The 25,333-nt window shown below is 39.6% G+C and overlaps 1 protein-coding gene across 2 annotated transcripts in view; it reads left to right on the top strand.

Moving 5' to 3' along the window:
- Window positions 1–25,333, top strand: part of acadsb (acyl-CoA dehydrogenase short/branched chain) — a 55,020-nt gene that overhangs the window by 15,875 nt on the left and 13,812 nt on the right. Inside the window, exons 2-5 of one of the 2 annotated variants that reach the window (XM_047031917.1) lie at window positions 10,187–10,352; window positions 11,021–11,121; window positions 11,207–11,413; window positions 11,539–11,709. In XM_047031917.1, the coding sequence (XP_046887873.1) occupies window positions 10,187–10,352; window positions 11,021–11,121; window positions 11,207–11,413; window positions 11,539–11,709 (645 nt within the window). The remainder of the gene's footprint in view (window positions 1–10,186; window positions 10,353–11,020; window positions 11,122–11,206; window positions 11,414–11,538; window positions 11,710–25,333) is intronic. The other variant, XM_047031918.1, reaches the window with a different exon arrangement.

Raw genomic sequence — 25,333 nt, forward strand, 5'->3', positions numbered from 1 at the left:
AGGGTCTTGAATCTGATACGGGCGTTGATGGGTAGCCAGTGGAGAGAGATGAGAAGCGGGGTAACATGGGAGCGTCTGGGTAGATTGTAGACCAGGCGGGCCTCTGAGTTCTGAATCCTCTGAAGAGGGCGGGTTGCACATGCTGGGAGACCAGCGAGCAGCGAGTTGCAGTAGTCCAACTTGGAGAGGACCATTGCTTGGACTAGCAGCTGGGTGGAGTATTTATGCATCTAGCATCTAGCTGGGTGGAGTATTTATGCATCTAGCAATAGCAAAACATATGAAGGATGTTAACTTTTTCAATCAATAATTTGCAGTTGCCCGATCGGGCCAGTGAGTTGCTAGTTTAACTGTCCCGACGTTACTTTTTACTGGCTATGCATTTTACAAGAAACTGACGCCGGCTAGCTGTTACTTTACATTCTATGATGCTTTTATATTCCATTTATCAAATAGTTTAAATGAGTAATAAAGGTGGAGAGCTCCTTGGCTAAACCAGGCTAAGAAACGCATGGTACGTGGGGTTGAAAAATTGAGACAAAAATACATTACCTTCTCTAGACAAGATTTGGCCTTGAGCCTTGTTGCCCAGGGCACAGAAAATTGTTAATCCGGCCCTGGCCCGAACAAGAGCTGTTCGTACCAATCAAATTGTCAGTACATTTATTTACATTTATTCATTTAGCAGACGCTTTTATCCAAAGCGACTTCCAAGAGAGAGCTTTACAAAGTGCATAGGTCACTGATGATTAGGGATGGGCGTGGTTAATCGAATATCCGGATATCCTAAAGTAAGTTAGTATTCGAATACTTTTTTCGAATACTTATGAGCGTAGTTTAATAAAATATTTTTTTTTAATGAAAAACCGTTGTGTTGTGAATTCTTATAGTTGTGACGTTAGAAATGATGAAAACCATCAAAAAAGGTAGGCTACGCCTGCGTTCTGCTGCGAGTCTCCTTTCATTTCATTTGACGCGGGGCAATTCCATGCAAAGGTCACCCTTACCATAGAAAAAAAAAAGTTGTGCCCACACAAATGTAACTGTTGTTAAAATGTTCACTTAGGTCTATATTTTGTTGCATGTAACCACTCTGATCTAAATGTATAGACAATTGCACTCTTTTACATAATATACAAGTTGTGCACTCATGCTAAAAAAACATTTGTCAAATGGCCGTTTTATACCATTTCAAGAACGGGATAAATGGACTCCAGTTTTCAATAAAATGTTACCATTTAGCATTTTCCTGATTGACAAGGGAATGATAGAGCATTGTGTATGCTCAGCTTGAGTTAAAAGCACAACTCCTTAAATGCATTAAGCCTCTTGTTTATGAGTCAGTGAGTTCCATGGCCAAGTCACGTCCGTAACGTTTTGTAGAATTAGTTTATGCCTATCAAACAGTGCCGATGCTACAACATCTAAAGTTTCTGTGCAAAGCTTATTTATACCAATGGTTAGTTTAATAAAAAAATCTTGCCCCTTTGTTACTTTTAAAAACTTTAATGATGTGTTATGGACGTGACGTTACGGACGCTACACAATGTAAATCTTCACAATACACTGTTCACAACACAATGCAAATGTTCTCAAATGAAACGGCAAAGCTAACAGTAGTTTTTTCGGCTGTTATAACCCCTTTCACCGACGTGTTTCAAAACAGACATTCCAGTCATGATTATAGTCGGAATCATGGGTAACATGATATAGCCTTAACATCTTCAACGATCGACATCTTCTCCAGTGATACTGAAATTTCGAGTAGCCTAATTGTTTTGCCGTAACTGTCTTTGCCATAACCTCGATCCCCGCTCCATGTTTGTCATATTTACTTCCTACTAGAGAGGCAACTCGAAAGTGCTCGAGGAACTCGATTCGTTAGGCATTTAAGGCGGTGCTCTGTAATTTGCTCGCGCTACCTGTCGGATCAAGCTGAGGTAGAGTTGACAGCTTCGATCAAAGATGTCTTAAAGGGGTCATTGACATTTAATTTCAGTGCTTAATCAATAGTTTAATGTTGAAAATCACTATTCATGTAGGCGTTTTATGTAATTTGCAGAAGACTGGTCAAGACGCGTCACATCCATGACGTTCAAACGTCATATCCGAAATGCTGGTTTCCCAAAAAAGACAAATATTTAAAAAAATACTTTTTTTGTGTTCATTACTCAAAATCATTTGTAATACTGTGTGAGAGTATTCACAGCTAAAGATGATTGTGACCATTCTGAACTTTTATAATAGTAATTTGACAACAACTCAAAAAAAAGATAAGGGGTCCTTTTCTTGTACCCAGCGCAATTGACTTTGTACACTGAAACAAGTATCATTCCTATTTTGCACTCAACGGAAAGCAGACTTTTCCCTTCACAGACGCACGTCGGTAAATTAGGGAAGGAACTTGCGCTCCCAGGGTAGTTCAGTGAAAAGAGGGGCGTGTCCCGGCACAAACGTTCCTTGGTGTCATTTTGCAGTTTGCAAAAAACTATTCCGCCACAGACCAGAAAAAAGTCTAAAGTCAATGGCGCGTTATTCAGATGCTATTTTAAGGGTGCATGCTTGGCCCGTGCGCACTACTGGCGAGGCCAGGCTCCTTTTCCTGCAAGCTACGTTACATTTCTTCCATGTCAACGATTGAAAAGAGTTTCATGAGTCTCTGTATGTGAACTTGATTTTTAACAATTGTGGCAAATTCTGTTATAATAACAATCCGCAAGATAACAAGCGCGCCTGCTCTGAAAGGAAATGTGAGATGATGCTCTGATTGGTTTATTTCACGTTATGCCCATGCCCAAACCACGCCTATGAGTAATGTAGCTACTTCAGACCAACCCATTTTAGATTTACGCCAGGCGCAGAGTCATTTATTCCGCCGGTATAATAGCAACAGCGCCGGAGTCCCGCCCACAAAGTCACTTGCGTTTCACTTTTTGATACTTACGTTCAGATTGTTAAAATAGGGCCCAAAATGTCATTATCAATGCTATTTTGGTGGCCATCTTGAAAATCTCCAGTGACATTTCAGATGTTTTTCTTAATTTTAAAACTATTTCACAAGTTATTTTAGATGTTGAGAAAAGCGCTGTGAAAGTTAGATTCTTGATTTCCCAACAGATTCTGTGTGTATTTCAGACACGTCACATCCATAACAGAATAATATCACATCCATAACGCAGGTTTTTCCTCATAAAATTCAGCATAAAAGACTAAATGTTTTAAAAATGGCTATTTTTATGTTCACCTAAAACTCCATGATCATGTCAATATCAAACTTTCTACATTATACTTACAGGTTCACAGAGTTACAGAAAAAAGTACAGTCTCCAGAAAATGACTGTCATCTCTCGTCACATCCATAACGCAGGTGTTTTTGTAATAATTTTGTGTCTGAAAAATATTTGTTGCAAAAAATTGTTTTCCTCCTCTATTCTACCCAATGAGTACTTTCAGAATATGCATTACTAATTTAAATATTGTAAGAAGCTTTGTTTTACTGATACATTTTTCTTGTCATTTTGAGTACAAAAAACATAGTGTCCTGGCTAAGCAGTACCTCACAGCAACCTCAGTTCCTGCAGTCTTTTCTACGCCGGCCTGCTCGTAAATCGACTCCGTACTCGCCTCTCCCCTGAGCATGTTTACATGCTAATTTCCCTGAATAAAAATGTGTATGCCTAATGCAGTTGTGGCTTATTTATTTTCTTACCAGTAGCCATGTAGAGCTAGCCTGACGTTGTTATACTCATAATTCTAGTCAGAATATGAGTCTGAAAACTCTCCGTTGGGCTGTGACTACGGGGCGTGTTTCAACCGAACCCGTAAAACAAATGCCTCTTCGCTCAATTGGATAGACCTACAACCAATCAGAGCAACGTAATATGTTGTTTGTTGAAAGCTAATTCAACCCAAGCGCTCTTTCGTGACGTTGTTGATTACTTTACTGTTGATCATTTGTCCATCATCGTATAAAGCCCGCCCTGGCAATTTCATTGGTCCGTCCCGATTCTGGTTTTCTGTAGTTGTCCTCAATACGAGACCCTCCAGACCCAACTTCCCGAACAAATTTTTTTGTGGGCGGGGAGAAGTTGGGCTGGCAGCCAGGCTAATGTAGAGCTAGCATAATCGGTTGTTTATGTTTGCTGTTTGTATCCTATAGGATTCCGGTTCCAAGTTAATATCCAAGTTAATATGCAATATTTCTCCATGTGTGTCTTTCATTTTATCGAGGATAGCCTACCCAATGTGTTTAATTTAGTCCAATGTAGCCTACTTTTTATTTCACATAATAATAGGCTAATCGATTTTCCGCCAAATTAAGAGCCTATGTCTGAAGACAAAGCGTTTTTTCAAGTTCACTGTCTTTTCGTCATGTTAATAAATTGATCTTTCATTTGTTTTCTTTATTCAACCCTTGTTTAATCTAATAGCTTAACAGTCCCAATTATTGCCAGAATGTGTGGTGGTTCATGTGTTTGCTGTATACTTTGCGTCACGTCATTCTAATTACATAATGGAACCACATTAACAAAAATAGATTGTAGAAAATAGATCGAAAATCATTTCGGATACTATTCGAATAGTGAAATCAGTTCAAATCTCCATCCCTAGTGTAGACACAATAGATTTATTTGTACGTTTTTATTTCAAGTGTCCACCTTTGTTGTTTCAGTGTGCTGTTGGCCATGTTGCGTCTTTGCTCCGCAGCTTCACTCGTTGTAAACCAACCAATCAGCGCGCAGCTCTGATCTATTATTCATGAGCATACCATAAAAGGACAAAACCTAGTGTTTTTTTCGTAGGAAAATATTAGAAGATTTTTCAGGGGGCATTAAACAGCACCCGGGCCTTTTTCAGCCAAACCAATGTTACATCTCCTATTTGGAGACCTTAAGGAACAGTGTGAAATACCCAAAAATGTACCCAATCGCCCCCTTAAGAGAACACGTGAAAGGCCTTCATATCTCTACTGCTGACATCTGGGCCATCTATTAATTCTGCAGTAAACTGCGTCCGGAAAGTATCCACATCGCTTCACTTTTTCCTAATTTATTATGGTACAGCCTTATTCCAAAATGGACTTCCAGGTTGGCCTACAAAAAGATGTCCTCCGTGCCATACACTCTTGGTCTTTGTAAGCAAAAAATTGGTGCAAGTTTACCCATTTTGGATTTGTTGAAACAAAGGAGCCGGATGCCAAAACGGAAATGCATTACCACCAAGATCCATCCGGGCCTTTGCTTCAAGTTGAGGTGCTGGGGGTGGGGCTGGTGGGGGTGGGGCTTGTGAGCTGCACAAACCATGGAACCATGGATCTTACAGGCTGCAAACTATGGGATGAATATCATTCCAGGATTCAAAACCGTAAAAAAAAGTTTTGAAAGGTTGTAAAAAAATTAAAATCCGAAATAAAGTTTGGAAAGGTCATGAAAAGTTTTGAAACCAATTTCTTTTTTTCCAAAGCAAAAATAATAATAATCCAATCAGAAAACAAAGGTTTAAAAAGTCTGAATATTGTTTTCCCCACTTTTTTACGATATTCAAAGATATGCCCAGATATTTATGAACTTGCGAATTATGTGATTCCTGCCAGCAATGTCCCCTCTAATCTTTTCCCGCACTGAGCAAATAGAAATCTGTCTGAGCGCAAACCTCAGTACTCTGAGCAAAGTTTGCCGAGAACTCCGCTAGCTTCTTCTTAGCTAAATATATCAGAAAGCTTCACCAGCCTACCTGGACCATCGCTTGTCAGGGATGCAAACACATGTATGGTAAAAAAAGAGAGAGGTAATTGAAACCCTCGCCCATGGCAAATATCCATATACTTACATTGCCACCAACCCCCTGACATCCCTGGCCCACCCCTATATGCACATAGAGTAAAATGACATTCTGAAGATCAAAATACACCAACACTAAGTTGTAATATTCAATTTAATTTTTTATTCAGAGACATAAACTCTTATTAAATTATCTAGCACTTCTTCTGGTTTTATTCCTTCTTCTTCTTCCTGGCCACCTTTTAAGGGCACTAAATGTTGATGATCCTAGCCAACTCCTTCAGCTGAGTAACAGCCTGGGAATGGCCCCTCACCACAAGATCAATGGAGGACAAGGCCTGTAGGTTCTTATTTTTGAGAGTTAGTTTTTTCTACTTGCCATAAGCTGTGTATGCCTTGGTCACCTTCCAAATAAAATCCATAACAGTTGGAGATGTCTTTAAGACTGCAAGGGAAGCTCAGCTTCACCTAAAACAGGGGTACTCAATTAGAAACTCAAAAGGTCCATTCACCAAATTTTCATTCAGTCCAGGGTCCGAAAGGGACCATGGTTTATTAGGTGCACGTGTCCCTGGGCATCTTTCTCCCATAGACCAGAGTTCTGGGGGTAATTTTGTTCAAAGTGTCTATGCTTTGTGTCGTAGTGACATTTCACGTTAACTCTACCAATTTTGACAAGGGCAACCGTCTCATTGCAGATTAAACACATCGGTTTTGTGCTCCCCACCGGCAACACAAATGCGAACTTGTCAGCCCATTCTGTCTGAAATTTGCGATTTTCTGAATCAACTTTTTGCTGGGTTTTGTCATGCCATGATTTTAGCTAAGGAAGAAACAGGTAGGCTAGCTACCGTTAGCAAATCGATTAGCCTGCGATGTTGCGAATGACACACACAACCTGCGTTACACACAGAGGTTGCGGCCCACGTTGAGTGAGTGAGTTGTCATGGTGATTACAGTTATTACAGCTCCTGATTGGAGCTTTAGATTGGACACAGAAGATATGAAGAACATCTAGTAAGAAAAAAATATAGGCTATAGTACACAATCACGCACCAATGAATTGCGGCTAGGTATTGCGGTCCGGATCCGGACCGGAGTCCGTTTATTGAGTACCCACCGCAGACAGTAAAAGATACGCAGCAAGAAGAAACACTAGTGGTTCACACTTGCACGCATAGGCTACTGCTGATTTGCTTATTTCCTATTTACTTTTTTGGTGGAGGCAATCCAGAATTACTGTTGGTGCAATTATAATCAGTTTTTCCTGCACAGTATTTGATAAATTGTATACAGACGCTAACCATGCTTAGTTGACTGACATTGGTCGAGATTACAAGGATAGGCATATTACTGTCCAAGGGATCATATAGGCCTACTTATTACCAGTTAATATCACTTTTGAGTTGCTAGCCTGCTGGTACTAGGCTAAACTAGCACGGTCCCATTATGTTGGTAGGTTACCTTTATCCTTCTGGCTTCAACAAGACAAGCTGCTGCTAACACACTGGTCGAAAGATTGCAGGCGCTAGGGATAGATTTAATACAAGCAAAAGTTACATGCTCTACTACTGAAGGACTGAAAATCTTTGTGTCTAATCCAATATGTAATGATGGTAATCAATAACACAAATATGTGTTCTAGAAAGAGTGATCTGGAGTCGCACAGGTCCGATAATATCAGCTTTAATGCAGCAGTTGGAAATCAACAAGTACAGAGCTCTGGGGCTGTCTACGTTTCCCTACCCGCAACAGAGTTTTGGGCTGGTTCACAAAGTCCAACTGACTATCTGTCCCTGCCCCAGCATATATAATACAGTGCAATTGAAACAGAAATATCAAAAAAGGGTTGACCTTGTTCTCTCGTGTATCAGGGAGTTTGTTCTTCCCGACGCATCCCTTCTGCTCGGGTGCTGTCTCAGCCTGGATTCAAGGTTGCTTCTGAAATGGAGAGATAACACACAAAATACAGCCTGTTTCCCACACCCTGTGTGAGACACAATGTTTTAAGCCTGAGCACACTTCTAAGTTCATAAGATATACATTTAATAAGCACAAAACATAACTTTAATACATGCATCCTGTATAAAGTCTTACGAACATTGTTCCCGTTGCTATATAGTGCACAGTGCCCGTGATGCATTTGGTGATTAAGTTGCCACAAATATTAATAACTGGAATTATAGATAGTGCCATGCCCGTGATACAGCTAATGATTATAGCACTAGAATTGTACTGTAATGTATTATAAATTCTTTACTACACTAACAACTTTCAAAACATGTTTCCATTGTAGAATGGGTGTCGATGTAAGGCTAGCAGGTTTGCACTGTTTGTGTAGTTTTCCTACTAGCTAACTAACAACGACCTGCTTGATAGCTACTTACTCTCTGGGTGGTGAAAAAACTTCTGATATCTCTCTTCTTTTTGGGTGACATTTTCCTATCTATAAATCACACAAGGATAAAAAATATCAATGCTGAGACCAAATGAAATTCTAATATGAGGCTTTATTTTTTCCTGGTGTACTGCTAGCTCGCTTTCTGCAAGTCACGATTCAGTAAGTGTTTTTGACTCTGCCTGCCATTTCAGACAATTAAATGACATCATCTAGTCTTGCAGGCTCGAGGGTGCATTGGTTAACTTGAATTTTTTTTTTTCATTTTTCTGGGCAACGAATATAGTAAAGATAACAATACGAATGAGTTTTGCAAATATATTGAGCAAAATATATTTTTTGAAAATTAACAAAATATTGGTGGGGACGATTGTATCTTTCCCAAACTTTGGTTGTGACTAGTCCCTATTGACCCTATGCAAACCTACGCCCTTGGCCTGTAAAGGTTACGTTTCGTTGCCAGTCAAAGCTTGAGCAGAGCGCCAGGGTCGTTGTTTTGTTAAAAGCTTGCGTGTAGTCTAGAGTGGGCTTATCAGATCGTCTCTTCCAATTTTAGCCAATCACATTAACGTGTCTATGTGGACTTCAACAACCTGCCATAATGACGGACATCGTCTCCTTCAGATCACGAGCAATGTCGTCTGGTAGCATGTAAGTGAAATATTGCTTGTTAATCTTATTAAACCGATGATCATACGTGATTGAATATTGCTGAGAATGGCAGGATTCATGTTTAGTCATTTTCCGTGTTTCCTGGGCTAACGCAGAGCCCGTCTACCCATATTAGACATTCACCGGTGATTGGCTAAAATTGGAAGAGACGATCTGATAGGCTGCAGAGGATGTCTTTTAGAAAAAATGCATTTGTGAATCTAAGCGCGTCAGGAAAGTTCCAAAAATCCACACCAACGAATGCAGGGATTCACACCAACGAATGCAGGGATTCACACCAATGAATGCAGGGATTTGTAACTTGTGTTTGTCAGGTTGCAAACGAATGTAATAGGGTCATTTATTTGTGAATCGCGTTACATTTGTGAATCACGAAATACATTTGTGAATCGTGTTACGTTTGTTTGAATCGTGTTACGTTTGTTTGTTTGAATCGTGTTATGTTTGTATGAATCGTGTTACGTTTGTTTGGATCGTGTTAAGTTTGTTTGAATCGTGTTGCGTTTGTTTGTTTGAATTATGAAACTAATCTAACTCCATACCCAACAGGCATTGCACTACATTTGTCACAAAAAGGCATTGCAAGAAGATGTTTCGTGCTGATATTGAATCATTTAAAAGTTAAACGTTAACAGAAAGAATTAGTTAACATTTAATTATTTGTGTCCATATTTTATCTTAACCCAACCCCAACCTAATACATTATTTCAAGAATTAGGCCCATATATATCAGTATTTAATAATACATTTCTATATTTATTTCCCCAATGTCATTATTTATTTCCAAATGTAATTATTTGTTGTCACATTAAATTATTTCATGATTTATTTCAGGACTGTTGGTAAGTAAAACAGTACTGTTAAACCCAGTCAGTCTCGAATAGATTAGAGCCTTTGTGGTAGTGTAGTATTATCCCTAATATTGCCATGTCAAAAAATTTCCCTGAGCAACCCATTTGCATTGTGTTCAAAGTCAGCCTAATGTTGGTTTAAGGATGGGAGACAAAACTGTTACTGTTTAAATCCAGCCTCAGACTTGTGACCAATGCCATTTCTGGATTAACATATTGACATTCTTTCAGGGAAACAGCAATAGTCGGTATTTAATAGACCACACAGAAGTGGCTCAGAGTGCCCAAAAATCAATTTTAAAAACTCAACAACAATGTCTCCGTCCAGATAACCTGGTTACTCAAGACAATCCACTGATCTTGTGGATTGTGAGATGAATGTAGGATAGTTCCTACATTCATCTTCTCAGAGCCAGGTCTGTGGATTACAGACTACTAACTCGTCAACTAGCTGTTTTATAATTAGCATCATTGTTTGATTACAGATTGGTAGATGGGTCTCCCAACCATGGGGCACTTGCCAGGTATGGCTGCAGAACAGGTCCACATGGTCTGCACCAGAGATGGCCTCAGACCAAGCTGCTGGCCTGAAAGTCTCCTACCCTCCCCTACAGACTTTCTCTGAGGAAGAGGGAATGATGAAGGATGCTGGTAAGTGATAACATTTTTTGTGGGGAATGCCAAAGAACAGAAATGGTTATACCTAGGATTAGGGCTGGGAGATATAAAAAAAAACGATACGATATCGTACGATATTCGATGTATATCTCGATGCATTTGCATTAAAAAAATAAAAAAATACGATTTTCTTTTGCCCCCATTAGAAAACAACAAAAACTATTAGATAGAACAGCTATTGTTACAAAGTACAAAATGTGTAGTGCAAATTTAAGTAGTTGCCATAACATGGTACCTGCAACTTAACAAATGGACCTCACATGGAACAATTCATACAGAGGTCCTTATGCGACAGGACAGAGTGCCTGTGCAATTTTCAGTGAGCATGTGCAAAAATAGTGTGCGTGTATCTGTGTGTGTGTGTGTGTGTGTGTGTGTGTGTGTGAACACAGCACAGAGGAGCCAGACGGTGATCTTAAAACACAAGGACCAGCAAAAAAAAAAAAAAAAAACGATATTCATGATATTTACAAATTGTACATTGTCAAAATTATTGCAATATTATTGCTTATATTCGATATATCGCCCAGCCCTACCTAGGATTCTGTTTGAGTCTTGAGCCAAAGGAATCTCTTTACTGTCAGGGAGTCTTTCTACTGTCCTTTTACTGTAAAAATATTTGTTACGGTTTTTTTTTACAGTGAAGAAGTTTGCCCAGGAGCGTATTGCCCCTTTTGTGTCTAAAATGGATGAAAACTCCAAAATGGATGATGAAGTGATATCTTCATTATTTGAACAAGGGGTGTGTGTCCTCATTACGGTTATTGTTGCTATCCCGCAAAATTAGAAATTAAGAATTAATATATGTTTGCTATTGATCTTAACAGCTGATGGGCATTGAGATAGACCCAGAGTATGGCGGCACTGGCTCCAGTTTCTTCTCTTCTATCCTGGTAATTGAGGAACTGGCTAAGGTGGACCCTTCTGTGGCTGTGCTGTGTGACATCCAGAACACTCTCATTAACACTCTGGTGGCCAAACTGGGGACCCCAGCCCAGAAAGAACAGTATCTCAGCCGACTCTCGACAGACACGGTCAGGGATATCCTTTCATTGATTATTTCAATGCATTGTATTAACTTGCACATACTGTATATCACACAGCAATTGTGGACTGGGGTCTGACTCTCTTGTCCTGATCCTCAATCTTTGTCCTACAGGTAGGTAGCTTTTGTCTTTCTGAAGCTGAGTCAGGTAGCGATGCCTTTGCCCTGAAGACACGTGCTGAGAAACACAAGGACTATTACATCATCAATGGCTCCAAGATGTGGATCAGCAATGCAGAGCAAGCAGGGGTGTTCTTAGTCATGGCTAACGTGAACCCTTCAGCTGTGAGTTAAACCTATTCACCAGTGTTGTAGTACCCGAGATCAGTCTTGGTCGCGAGACCACATTTTGAAGGTCTCGATCTTGTCTCGGAATCAACTGCATTTTTACCCGGTCTTGGACAAAAAGCACTGTGGATTTTATTTCTAGACCGGTCAAGACCACAACTGCGGGAATATCACTAAATTGCCTGTGCATTTGTCAGAAATATTAATTGATCAAGCACTGTACAGTCAGTCGGAGAACAAGTTAAGAAAGCTATATTGCTTGCGGCCGGCCCACAAGGAGACAAAAACATCACACGCCATTGTGCTACAAAGTTTGTCCACTAGCATGTTGTGCTATTTAAACAGAACCGCTCTTGACAGTCACTGGTTAAAACAAAGGCATGCAAATGTCCCATGGCTCTTCCTTCATTGGCTCCCTTACGTAGGTAGACCTGGCGAGCGTGTGTGCGCTTTTACGTGTGTGCATCCCTTGCAATGGACATTTGCAACAACAACCCTACCCCCACTAGGTGACAAGCTAATGATCACCCGGCCTTCAGTCTTCCTTCTAGCTCTGTCAAACAGTATCTCCTTTAAATAAACAAACAAACCCCCCTCTTCTTAGTCCTCAGCCCCAAGATAAGGGTCTTGTATGTTTACCCAGAGTTCAGGTTTGGGGGTAGGCCTCTCTTTGCACACAATGAATGCTGAACAAAGTATCATTCTTATACAGGATAAGAGTTACATCTTTAACTTTTCTTGCATCTCCCTCCTGTTTATCTTGAATAAAATGTGTTATTCCAAAACCCCACCTTCACACAGTCAATAAAATCGTAAATGCATAAAAATCTAAGTAATTTATAAATAAAAATAATAATAATAATAATCAATAGGTCTATACAGCATTATAGTCTAGTAGTGTGAATTAACTCAACACAACACGGAAACCCATGATATTGGGTTAAAAACCGCCATCACATGTCCGGATGCATTCACCGGCAGACCTGGGGCCTGTTCCATAAAGGCCGCTCAAAAAAGCTGGACTTAAAGTCCTAAACCAGACTTGAATAAGTTTAAATAGTCAAGCAGGGCTTAAGCGGTTCCATAAAGGCCAATTTCAGCTCACGCAGTCCTACTAATTCAAGTCAGATTTAAGTAGTCAAGCTAATTGCACGTGCACCCTATTCTTAAGCAGCCCGAGAGGTAAAACATGGATCATACAATCCCACCACGGCAAAAGCAATGCACACGGCCACGTGACTTCTTCCTGAAAGAACGTTTCCTTTAAATCGTGTACAATGACAGCTCCCTCATCCACCGCTTCAATCAAAATGAAATGACACGCCATGATTGACGTCGTGAACGATAGGCTACATAGGTCGAGGACCTTTTTAGACCTTTACTTCGTTGATTGAAAAATACCCTCTAAACTAATCTAAATGGACTTTTTTGACATTGTTTAAAATAAATAGCCTACTATTAATCAATACATTGTGCAGTAGCCTAACTTTTGAACTTTGGTTTTGTGTCGGGGAAATAGAGGGCGGATTTAGGTTTGTTTTGCAATTGTAGGCTACTGTTAACAATTATATTGGTATGATAATTATACTCGCATATTTTAGATTGAGATATAGGCCTATGCCTGATGCCTAAACATTTGAAATCACAAACTAACATCCATACATTTAACGGCTAAGGTGTGTAGCCTATCAAAGCATTGTTCATCATTGTTCAATGCATTAGGCTAAATGTTGTAGCTTATGTAGGCTATTTAAGTTGATTTTCCATCAATGTTGAACATATTGAACTGATGAGAACAAGAAAATGAGAATATACGTCGTAAATCATCGTTTTCCCGTTGGGTCAGTGTTACAGGAACGTCTGGTTAAGCACCAAGTCACGCTAAGCCTGACAGTTAGTCTGACCCTGACCAGACTAGTTTCGCAGCCTAAGTTGTAGTAACCGAGTTCGAACTACGTTGAGCTAGCTTTATGGAACTGAATGAACAAGAAATGAGTCCGGCTAACTGACATAAGTCTGGCTTATTCGGTAAACTTGCTTTATGGAACAGGCCTCAGGACTTCATCTCAGATCTCCTTAACCACACAAAATCAAATAGAAACAAAGATTGCAACAAAGAAATCAATACAGAACTGATCAGGATACTAACATGCATACTTGTTGTCAACATGGTCATCACTAAAACAATCAACCATTCCGTTAACTGTCAGTCAGGTTCTTCTAAGACAGTCTAAACCAGAGGCCTGTTCCATAAAGCGAGTTTACAGAATAAGCCAGACTTATGTCAGTTAGTCTGACTCATTTCTTGTTCATTCGGTTCGATAAAGCTAGCTCAACGTAGGTCGAACTCGGTTACTATGGCAACTTAGGCTGCAAAACTAGTCTGGTCAGGGTCAGACTAACTGTCAGGCTTAGCGTGACTTGGTGAACGGGAAAACGATGATTTACCACGTATATTCTTATTCTCATCAGTTCAATATGTTCAACATTGATAGAAAATCAACTTAAATAGCCTACATAGACTACAACATTTAGCCTAACGCATTAAACAATGATGAACAATGCTTTGATAGGCTACACACCATAGCCGTTAAATGCATGGATGTTAGTTTGTGATTTCAAATGTTTAGGCATCAGGCAGGCCTATATCTCAATCTAAATTATCCGAGTATAATTATCATAGCAATATAATAGTAGCCTACAATTACAAAACAAACCTAAATCCGCCCTCCATTTCCCCGACACAAAAACCATGTTAAAAAGCTAGGCGACTGGATAATGTATTGATTAATAGTAGGCTGTTTATTTTAAACAATGTCAAAAAAGCCAATTTAGATGAGTTTAGAGGTGTTTTTTAATCAGCGTAGTAAAGGTCTAAAAAGGTCCTCGACCTACGTAGCCTATCTTTCACAACGTCAATCATGGCGTGTCATTTTATTTTGATTGAAGCGGTGAATGAGGGAGCTGTCATGGTACACAATTTAAAGAGAACGTTCTTTCTGGAAGAAGTCACGTGGCCGTGTGCATTGCTTTTGCCGTGGTGGATTGTATGATCCATGTTTTACCTCTCGGGATGCTTAAGAATAGGGTGCACGCGCAATTAGCTTGACTACTTAAATCTGACTTGAATTGGTAGGACTGCGTGAGCTGAAATTGGCCTTTATGGAACCACTTAAGCCCCGCTTGACTAATTAAACTTATTCAAGTCTGGTTTAGGACTTTAAGTTTAGCTTTTTTGACCGGCCTTTATGGAACAGGCCCCAGGCCCTGATTATGCTCTTCCTCTCCATGTTTGGTGATTCTCTCCAGAGGACTTTTCCATAAAGCGAGTTTACCGAATAAGCCATACTTATGCCAGTTAGTCGGACTCATTTCTAGTTCATTCGGTTCCATAAAGCTAGCTCAACGTAGTTCGAACTCAGTTACTATGGTAACTTTTATGCTTCGAAACTAGCCTGGTCAGGGTCAGGCTAATTGTCAGGCTTAGACCACGTTCTTGCTTAACCAGACGTTCCTGTAACACTGACCCAACGGGAAAACAAGGAATTACCACGGACATTCAAATTTTCTTATTCTCATCAGTTCAATATGTAGGCTACATTTATAGAAAATCAACTTAAATAGCCTACATAGGCTACGACATTTAGCCTTAATTATGCATTAAATAACGTTGAACAATGATTTGATAGACAATATAGCCACGTTAAATGTATGGCTATATGGTAGTTTGTGATAAAAAAAATTTAGGCATCAGGTATAGGCCTGTCTCAGTCTAAACTAGAGGAGGTACAATTTCTGGGGAAATTGTAGGGTGTGCTTGCTTACTTGTAGGGGTCCGTATTTAAATTACATTTTACAACTGATATTTCTGTATATTTTATATTAAAATGCATAGCCTTCTTATTATTTATTAAGATTACATAGATTTAAAAGCATATTTGTTTCTGCTCATTTACAACTCAAAATACTAAGAGTGAAGAGTAGAATGAAATAGTCTTGTCATTTCCCCTGCAAGATGAATGGTGATCAGCAACCTCATAGTTGAATCAAAACTAATATATTTGGCAGACCGGTGTAAAATTTGACCTAATCTCTATGATTTAAACGTCATTGTAAGTTTTTCCCTTCTCGTGATATTTTCAGGCATTTAGCCTACTCATATTGCATTCATTCATTAATAAAGAACCCCCTTTGAAATGTATTTTAACAACAACGTTACCAGCAGTAGCTATATCAGATGGAATCGTGATTCAAATAGTATCATCTGCTAACTGAAAATATGCCCCCAAAAACGTAAATAAGATTGACATTTACTAAGGGGAAAATCACTCATTCATAAAAATGTCAGTGGTAGCGATCATTGTCAGTAACAAGGCAAAATGCGATATAGCCCTGCTGTGTGGAGAATCTGCCCCGGTAAATTGTAGGCTACAACTACTACTAGACTGTCTTGGTAGCGATTGCATTGGTTGAATTCGATTTAATGTTACTTCCGTTGTACGGTCTAGGCCGAAATGAATTATTTTCATGAACAGATTGAAGTTTAGGCTGTGGCAATGGAGTTCAGGTTAGTAGTCACTAGTCAGATAGTTTCACCTATTGAAAGACTTTTGATTTAAGGTAGGGTAGTGCCGAACATCATTGACTTCCATGTAGGCTACTGTAAACAGCTGTGGATATGTTTTTTTTTTTAGCTACTTACTGTACAGTACAGCGTTGCAGTGAGCTACACTGGTTTGAAACCACAGGTAATGATAATTTCACCAACAAATCGTTTACTTGTAATCTAATGTCATAATAAATCCTACAACGAAAATGTAATTGTGAGGAATGTTTATTTTAACGATTGAAAACAGATGCATCATAGACCGCTGTAGTATGTGTTGCCCGGACAACAGAGGCTAATGTCATGATGCTAATGCTTCAGTGAAATAGTAGACTAATGTTTTCGAAAGAAGATGTAACTACTTCCTTATATCAGCTTATATTGTTTTTCATATCACAAAGTAAAATTATTAAATAGTTATCACCCTGGCCTATTTGCTTGTGGCGTTTCTGCAGCTCCCTTGCAGTAAAGCAGTTAGCCTAGCTATCTCCCAGAAGTTAACGAGCTGCTAAACTAATGTTCTGCTAGAGGTAGTCACGCGATATTTCGTGACATTGGTGACGTCAGTAGCGTCAGTGACTGTGGCTAGCAAGTTAGCCACCGTTAGCTTCACTTTTGCCACAAAAACTTAATTAAAACCTAAATCGTGCAACGGAACATAAATCCCAATAGAACCAACGCAATCGCGACCAAGACGAACCTTTTGACATCGACGTTGTCTATGTAGTCCAAATATTGACTGAGCCTTAGGGGCGCGAAAATAAACAATAATAATAATAATATATATGTGAGATAACAATGGTTTGTGCTCGCCGAAAGGCAAGCACACCCCAATTATCTGAGTATAGTTATCATAGCCATATAATTGTTAACAGTAGCCTACAATTGCAAAATGAACCTAAATCTATAGGCTACATCTATCCTCCATTTTCCCGACACAACAACCATGTTAAAAAGTTAGGCTGCTGGGTAATGTATTGATTAATCGTAGGCTTTTTATTTAAAACAATGTCAAAAAAGTCAATTTAGATGTGTTTATAGGGTGTCTTGTTTTTTAATCAACGAAGTAAAGGTCTAAAAAAGGACCTTGACCTATGTAGCCTATCGTTCATGTCAATCATGGCGTGTCATTTCAGTTTGATGAAGAAGTGGATGAGGGAGCTGTCATAGTACACGGCTTAAAGGGAACGTTCTTTCTGGAATAAGTCACGTGGCCGTGTGCATTGCTTTTGCCGTGATGGATTGTATGATCCATGTTTTACCTTTCGGGCTGCTTAAGAATAGGGTGCACGTGCAATTAGCTTAACAACTTAAATCTGACTTGAATTAGTAGGATTGCGTGAGCTGAAATGGTCCTTTATGGAACCACTTTAGCCCCGCTTGACTAATGAAACTAATTCAAGCCTGGTTTGGGACTTTAAGTCCAGCTTTTTTGAGCGGCCTTTATGGAACAGGCCTCTGGTCAGGGAGTCATAAACCTTATTTAACCAAACAAAAACCTGTTTAACCCTAAAGTCACCCCAGATCACTCCAGATGTACTCCCCTGCAAACTTACCTCCATTTTAAAGATGGCAAAAGTAGCTTATCCTCCCCCGAAGGTGATCTCCTACAGAGCAATCAGGACCTTAGGTCAACAGACATTTCTTTCCAGCCTGCTGCTAAGACACATCACTTTGGCACACATCCTGAAATCTCATTACATGTTCTCAATGTCTTTTTCGTCACATTACTATCAACTTTCTGTAGTATAAACAGGTTTCTCAAAAACAAAACATTAAGCTTTAATGCAACTCCCAAATAATACTTCATCAATTCACATAAATGAAACAGTATTGTTATCACCTCTTCCGACAGTCTATAACTGTTCTCAAAACATTCAAACTTCTGCCCTGGAACATAACAAAATCAACTGGAACATCTTTAGGTAACTGGCAGGACGTATACATGATAGGAGTGTTTATACTTAAGCTTTATTCCACAGAAAAGTTTCTAATTTATATCAAGATAAAAACTTCACTTCTGAATCTATTTAACATTTGCATTGTTACCAATGAAACAGTTAAATCATTACATCCATAGGCATAGCACCATTTAGAATTGTTCATACGTTTTTCAACATACAAAATGGAATGTCATTCCCAAGACAATTCCCATTGTTTCTCTATCTCAAAGTCCAATTTGTCTAGACAACGCCATGATTGTGTGTGCATGGTGATTGTGTAATCTTCTCATAGACAATGTAGCCTAGTTGATTAAAACGGCAACCTCAACAGACTGTACAGTCTTTCCCACAGATTAGAAATCTAATTGTGGCGGGGAGGGGGATGTCAGACGGGGGGGGGGGGGGGGGGGGGGGGGGGGGCGTATAATTACGTTTAATTTCTGCATTATGCATGTAGCAACGCTAGTGCTAAACCACTATTTAACTGGTCGGCTCCATGACGCCCAGTAAGTAGCAAGCTCTTGAGACTTCTCACCAAAAGAACAAGGGGAAACTTTGAGTACTGTAAATTGCTCTGGATAAGAGCGTCTGCTAAATGACTAAATGCAAATGTGAGTAAGGTACCTAGCAAAAAGTAGCCTCAACTTTCCTCGACTTTTAGCTACGGCACTAATGCTGAAGGCTCGCTGATATAGCTGTCGGTCTTACTAGAACGGCATATGTATGCATTGTTGCTAACGTGTGCTGACGTTGTGACTGTGTGCATATGTGGGAAAGACGCATGAGTGACAGAGAGACGGAGGGAGAGCAGGGGAAAGGAAATGCAGCTGAACGAATACGCTGCGTGTTTTAACCTAAATAGCGATAAAACATTTTTTTTTACGAAACGCAATGTGTGGCGGCCGGTGTTGATTCTGTGGCGCACCGCCACAAATTAGTCTATGTGTGGGAAACTCTGCTGTACTATAGGCTCCACGCGAAATTTCCTTGACTTGACGCTATCAAACCAAATGCACGCTTTGCAATGACTCACGTGTACCATGTTATCTCCTTGATTACCTCTGATACTAGCCAGGAATGACCCCATCCACCTCGGGTCATTTCCAGGACTTTACGTTTCAAATCCGTCACCACAATCCAGTCTCCTGATCTTAGGTCCTCGGACCTCTCACTGGATTGAAACAGCATCTCCTGCCTGTCTGTGAATTGCTAAATGAAATAGACTACACAGTAATTGGGTGTTTTATGCCTTCGGCAAGGGCACAACCTTTGTTCTCTCACATATATATTATTATTCTTTTCCCACCCCTAAGCCTCAGTCAATATTTGGACTACATAGACAACCTAGGTGTCAAAGGTTTCGTCTTGGTCCTGATTGAGTTGCTTGTATTTTTATTTACGTTCCGTTGCACAGTTTAGGAGGTTTCAACGTTTTTGGGGCAAAAAGCGTCTTCTGTCAACGAAGGGCACTCAGTGCTAGCCTATGTCACTGCGTCAGCACATGTTAGCAACGACGCATGGATACTACGTGATAGAGACGTTCTAGCATGCAAGTTGGAGCTTGGATTATGAGTGAAAAATACCATCCCAAAAAATTCCCAACCATTTGACTTTGTTGAGAAAGTGATTTCGAGTGGAACTGCCATCTCAGATTTTTATTTAGGTTGTGAAAGTCTTTGTAATTTGAGTGAGTGCGGGTCGCCCGTGAGACCGTCTTTTAGGCGGCAGCCATGCTAGAAGGTGTCATAGTAGTATTTTTGTAATTTTATAGTCAATTTTACACGAAAAAAATGGAAGAGGGAAATGTTATGACGTTATGACTATTGTGAAGACAGCCAGGTGGTGAGATTTGAATGTAGGTTGCTGTAAAAACTTTGATTTGTTTGCTACGTGAGAGTCCCGTCAGCTCAATGGACGATTGCGGCAGCTGTTGTCAATCTGCGCCTGATGAGTATTTTCTTAATCGTACCAGGGTCAATTCTACATCAAAAGGGAGAGCAGAGTTTTAAAGATATGGAAATTGCGAAGACTGCCAGCGGGTCAGCATATTTTTGTGATTTGTGTAAAACTTGGAATTTGAGTGAGACCGCGTCTTGTTTTGACGTTAGCCTCAGAGTCAGACTCGGCTCGCCCACTGGCAGTGTGTAGTACTGTCCTCATTTCCGGCGCTTTCAAACAATCAGTGAAGTGTGGCTAGCAACAGCAGCTAGCTTTCCTCTAGCAAACTTCTTTTGAATTAGCCATGTCCCCCTAAATTAATCTCAAACTTATTTACGTTTTGGGGTGCATATTTTCATATCGTTTTCTTCATTGCAGTGCAAGCATTGACAGGCAAAAGCAGTGGCACACCAGATGGGGCCACTGAAATCTTGGGGTGGCACTCCAAAATCAAAAGCCATATCTGAATTTCAGGGATTGTGTTATGCAGTTGTAGTATATAAGTTAGTTGAAAACAGCAGTGGGCTGGGGAAGGGTGATGGGATCTGAGTGTGGAGAGATATATGGATTGATATGCCGGATTGTTTTGATATACAGTACACAGTCATCTTTTATGCAGGATACAGAGAGAATAGAGTATAGAGACTTAAACAATTGGAAAGCGTGAGAAGGTAAAGTGAGTGGAGAAAAAGAGAAGCAGGAAAGTGTAACACCCTCCCATTACCATTATCTCTAATTCACTCTCCTCAGTCTCATATGTGTTGTATGTCTGCAAACGGCTATAGTATGGGCCTACACACAAGTTATTAAAGTAATTGGACTTGTGTGGGAAGGATTTGACAAGTGTGATGACTGTATTCCTCCACAGATACCATGGGCTTGGATATGGAGTTGGACCAGTTACTATTCACTTTGACTTGATGCCTGTGACCTGTGAAGAATGAATGGCACCATACAATGGTGAAGGGCTATAACCCAGGGTTGATTGCAACTGGTGTTGGAAAACACATGTAGTAGGGCAGAATAGAGGAACTGGTTCGGTCCCTGGTTAGTCCCCAAAAATGTTGCAGAAACAGCATAAAATATGACCTAGCATTGCATCAAGGCCCAATTGGAGCAGAAGTCATAGGTTATTTACAATTGTAGTAGGCCAAAAGATTTGTTTTAAAAGTTCAGGGGTGTAATTTGTTGGATATAAAAGGTGTAGCACAGACAAAGGAAATCTGATTTTCCTGGGAACCCTCTCGTTGCTGCTCCGTGCTGTTTTTGGACTTTAAAGAAGTTGAATTTGGACATTGAATATGATCAGAACTTTGAAAAAAGTATCCACAACAGTGCCTCTGTCAGTTGTTCGTCTATGTAAAATGCAAAGGTAGCCCACATGACCTCAACTTGCTCACTATGATTGCCTCAATGCACTTCATTAAAACGTACAAAAGAACTGAAAGCGGTAATTTAGGTGGGGGGAGGGAGGGAGGGTTGAGGCGTGGAGTGTTTCTTGCAAGGGTATGATTATCTTTTTCAACTGATACCGTCTGACACTTTTGGCCTTGTTTGAACACACACTGGAGCCCCGTCTTGTAATGTTTCTAATATATATTAAAGAAACTTGGGTTAATCAAAGATGTATTAATTAAGTAGCAACTAACAAACTCGGTCAACATGTGCCTCCAGTTTGGTGTGTGTCTTCTACTAAAGAACCTGCTTGTAATTCGTCAAGATTGTAGGCCTACTGTAGGCCTACAACAACAACAGATCACAGGAAATGTCAAATGTAAAAAGCTAGTCGTTGCTGCCCTCTGGTGTTCGATAGTAATAACACCCCCAATCATTTCACGTCTCTCCCCCCTCTCTCTCTCTTTCACTTGTGCCAGTATGCATAATACGGCCGATCAAACAAATGAGTAAATGGCTCGTTATACTGTGTGTGTTATATGGATATTCCGTAATTCCAAAATGAAACAAAACATCGGAAACCAAGCCTTTCCCTATAATCTGGTTCTGACATCCAAAATGGACAAAACGATATTACGAGGCTATTTTTCATTTTTTGCAGATACTAGCATAAAGGATATGGAATAATCAAAACAACGATTAATGGCTCGTTATACCATTTGTGTTATATGGTTATTTCATTATTTCCAAAAAACCAAAACAACCAAAAACAAGCCGTAATACTTAAATGTGTGTTTGAGTTACTAAAATGACAACACAATATTACGGCCCTATTTTGCGTTTGTCATCACGGGTTCCAAAATAGAAAAACCAATGGCCACAAGGTACACGGACCCTAAATGCTTGAAAATATCACTAGAAGGGAAAACGGACCCACTTGCAACCAACGCAAGCAAGCACACCCTACAATTTCCCCAGGAATTGTACCCTCTCTAGTTAAAATTAAATTCTCACAGAGGTCAGTTGAAAGCAACTGACTTGTTGTCGGCCCATTCTTGAATCTTTACAAAATTTCTTTAGCTCAATAAAGTTCATGCATATTATGTCTTCTCTCAAATAGGGTATGCTAAAAAGGTTTTTCCTTTTTAGCACATATGCTATAAACACTCTTTCGTTATCACCATCCCTCCTGTTCAAGACTTGATTTATCCCATGGTTTAAATCAGCACATAACAAAATAGATTATTTACTAACACAAGTTCTCCTATAAATTTACATAATTATTATATTTTTATTTTTATTAATATTGGGGACACTTGCTGCATATCTCTCAAGACAGTCTCATACACATTTCCTAATGTTAAGACATCTTGTTTGGCTGCCTCTTTTGCTGCCACAACTGCTTTAGCATTCCCATGTAGCGTAGTTTGCACGGTTAAGATTAGCAATACTTAATTTATAATAAAGTATACAGTTCTTGGGGGCACCACCTCTGATTTATTTAAGGGACAGAGGAAACCTTATTGAATAATATTGAATAATAGCACTCGTAATAATCAGTCTAATCTTAAGTAGCGAATTCCATGAAAGTAGAGCAGATCAGATAACGTGAGGGATAACGCGAGTATTATAAACAATGATTTATTTAAGAAAATGTAATTATGATGAACAAATACCAAAGAAGTTATAGGCTAGTTGAGAGTGAGTTGAGTTAAACAGTATACAGTAGGTCCTAAACTATGATGAGGGCGGAATACTAGATGGTGGGTTGAGAGCGCGTGGGGAGGGGAAGAGAGAGAGATAGGCTTCAGGAGAACAATGGAGGGAGTCTATGTTAACTAATCCTAACGAAAGTTAGGTTGAATCATTTGCAAACTAAAAATCAAACGTAACAAATTAAATCACAATATGCCAATGTTCACAAGTAAGAAATGTAGCAATATCGCAGTTACTGTTGTCAGTTTGAAGAAGAAGAATCAAAGTTCCGTTCGTCGTTGTCAAACGGTTAGAGCAAAGGAATCTTTCGTTAAAGTTCCTGGTGGTCCAGTGAGTTGCTGATTGAGAAGGATAGGTCAGATGTGTCGCGAACATATCCGGTGAATCCTTGCGAAAAAGCAAGGTTTGCTTGTGCGTCAGGGTTTTATAATCCTTGCTAAAGGGGGGGTATCCTTTTGGAGGTGAACTCTTTGATTGGTCAGTTACTCCCCCCTGGGCGTCCATCCTGAGATTGACGTATGGGTGTGAAGTAGTTGATAACTTTTCAGAGTTCAGCTATTTCAAATGTCCATGTATTTCTAATACTTCAAAATATAACAATACAACATTAATAAATGGTTTAGTTTGTAGATTAAAATCATTTTGATATCAAGATTAACTGATTTATCATAACAGGAAAGGAAGTTACATTAAAACATCAAATTATATCAACACAGCATAAAAGGGGAAGCATACATTATAACACATCAACTACTGTCATTGAAATAGTGTCCATAAGCCATGTAGTCCTTGAGCATATGTTTGTAAATCCAGAAAAGTTAGTCTTTCCTTAAACTCCTTTGTCTGCATACTGTAAGGCCATTTTGGTCTACCTTCTGACCCCATGCTGGGCCAGAAGCTTTGAAGGTCCTGCTCTGGAGATAAGGACAAAGGGGGAAACCCCCTTTCTCCTTGTCGGGGGTAGGGGAAAGGTGTAAGGGTACGTGGTTTGTCTGTTGGCTCTGCTACACCCAGAAAAATGAAACCAATTTTATCAGTGTGAAGTATACATTTACAGATGACAACCTTTTCAGGAATTTGGCCTTGCCTACTTCTAGTAGAGCAAACACGTTCTTTGTAATTGATATCTGCCCTTGTAGAGGTGATCATTCCCTTATTTATCCATTCTTGAGCAAATATGTATAACAAGACCATACATCATCATTTGATATTCAACTCCTATATTAGTCATGTCCAGAAATGACTATTTCTTTGTTCCCTTATTTAAACTAAATCAACTGTTAGTCTCATTACTTTCACTCCCAAAAATATGTTCTTTCTTGCAACAGTTAAGTTTAAGACGTATATAGTTTCAGATTCCTCTTTTTATCAAATCACACCTATTTTTGTCAAAGATATGAAAAAAATCAATGTCATTATCACAAACCAGAGTTTAATCTGTATGCTTCTTAAATGAAAATATCTAGACCACATAATGTTCTTAATGTAGCCATTAACCAAACATATTATTTACCAACTATATTTTCTATATAGGCTATAGGGAGCTAGAGCTTCATGAGTGTCTTGCTGCAGACAAAACAATCAAGTTAGCTACAACTTTCATAACCACAAATATGATCAGACTTGATGATCCTTCCCAAATCATTTCAGAACGCATTTTATAATAACCCTCTTTATGCACTAATACCCAGGGGTGAAAGTAAGCCGGTACTGGCCGGTCAGCGTACCGGTAAGAAATTACGACACACGCACAGGCCCGTCGCGACAAGGCAAGCTAAACAAGCAATTGCTTGGGGCGCTGAGCTGGCTTGGGGCCCCAAGACAACGACTGGTTAAGAATAAAATGCAACGACAAACTGTGTGAGCGCCCCTTTGATAGTCAATGCAGTAAAGTGCAATGACACTGTTATCGGGATCCCCCTCATGATCTCTGCTGCTGGCAAAATACAAAACCTTGTGGTCGGCAGTCATCATGAAGCGTAATTATCAAAAACAGATACAGGTGGGTTGAAGAGTGATACTA

Source organism: Hypomesus transpacificus, chromosome 13, assembly GCF_021917145.1.
Source record: "Hypomesus transpacificus isolate Combined female chromosome 13, fHypTra1, whole genome shotgun sequence".
Taxonomy (NCBI): domain Eukaryota; kingdom Metazoa; phylum Chordata; class Actinopteri; order Osmeriformes; family Osmeridae; genus Hypomesus; species Hypomesus transpacificus.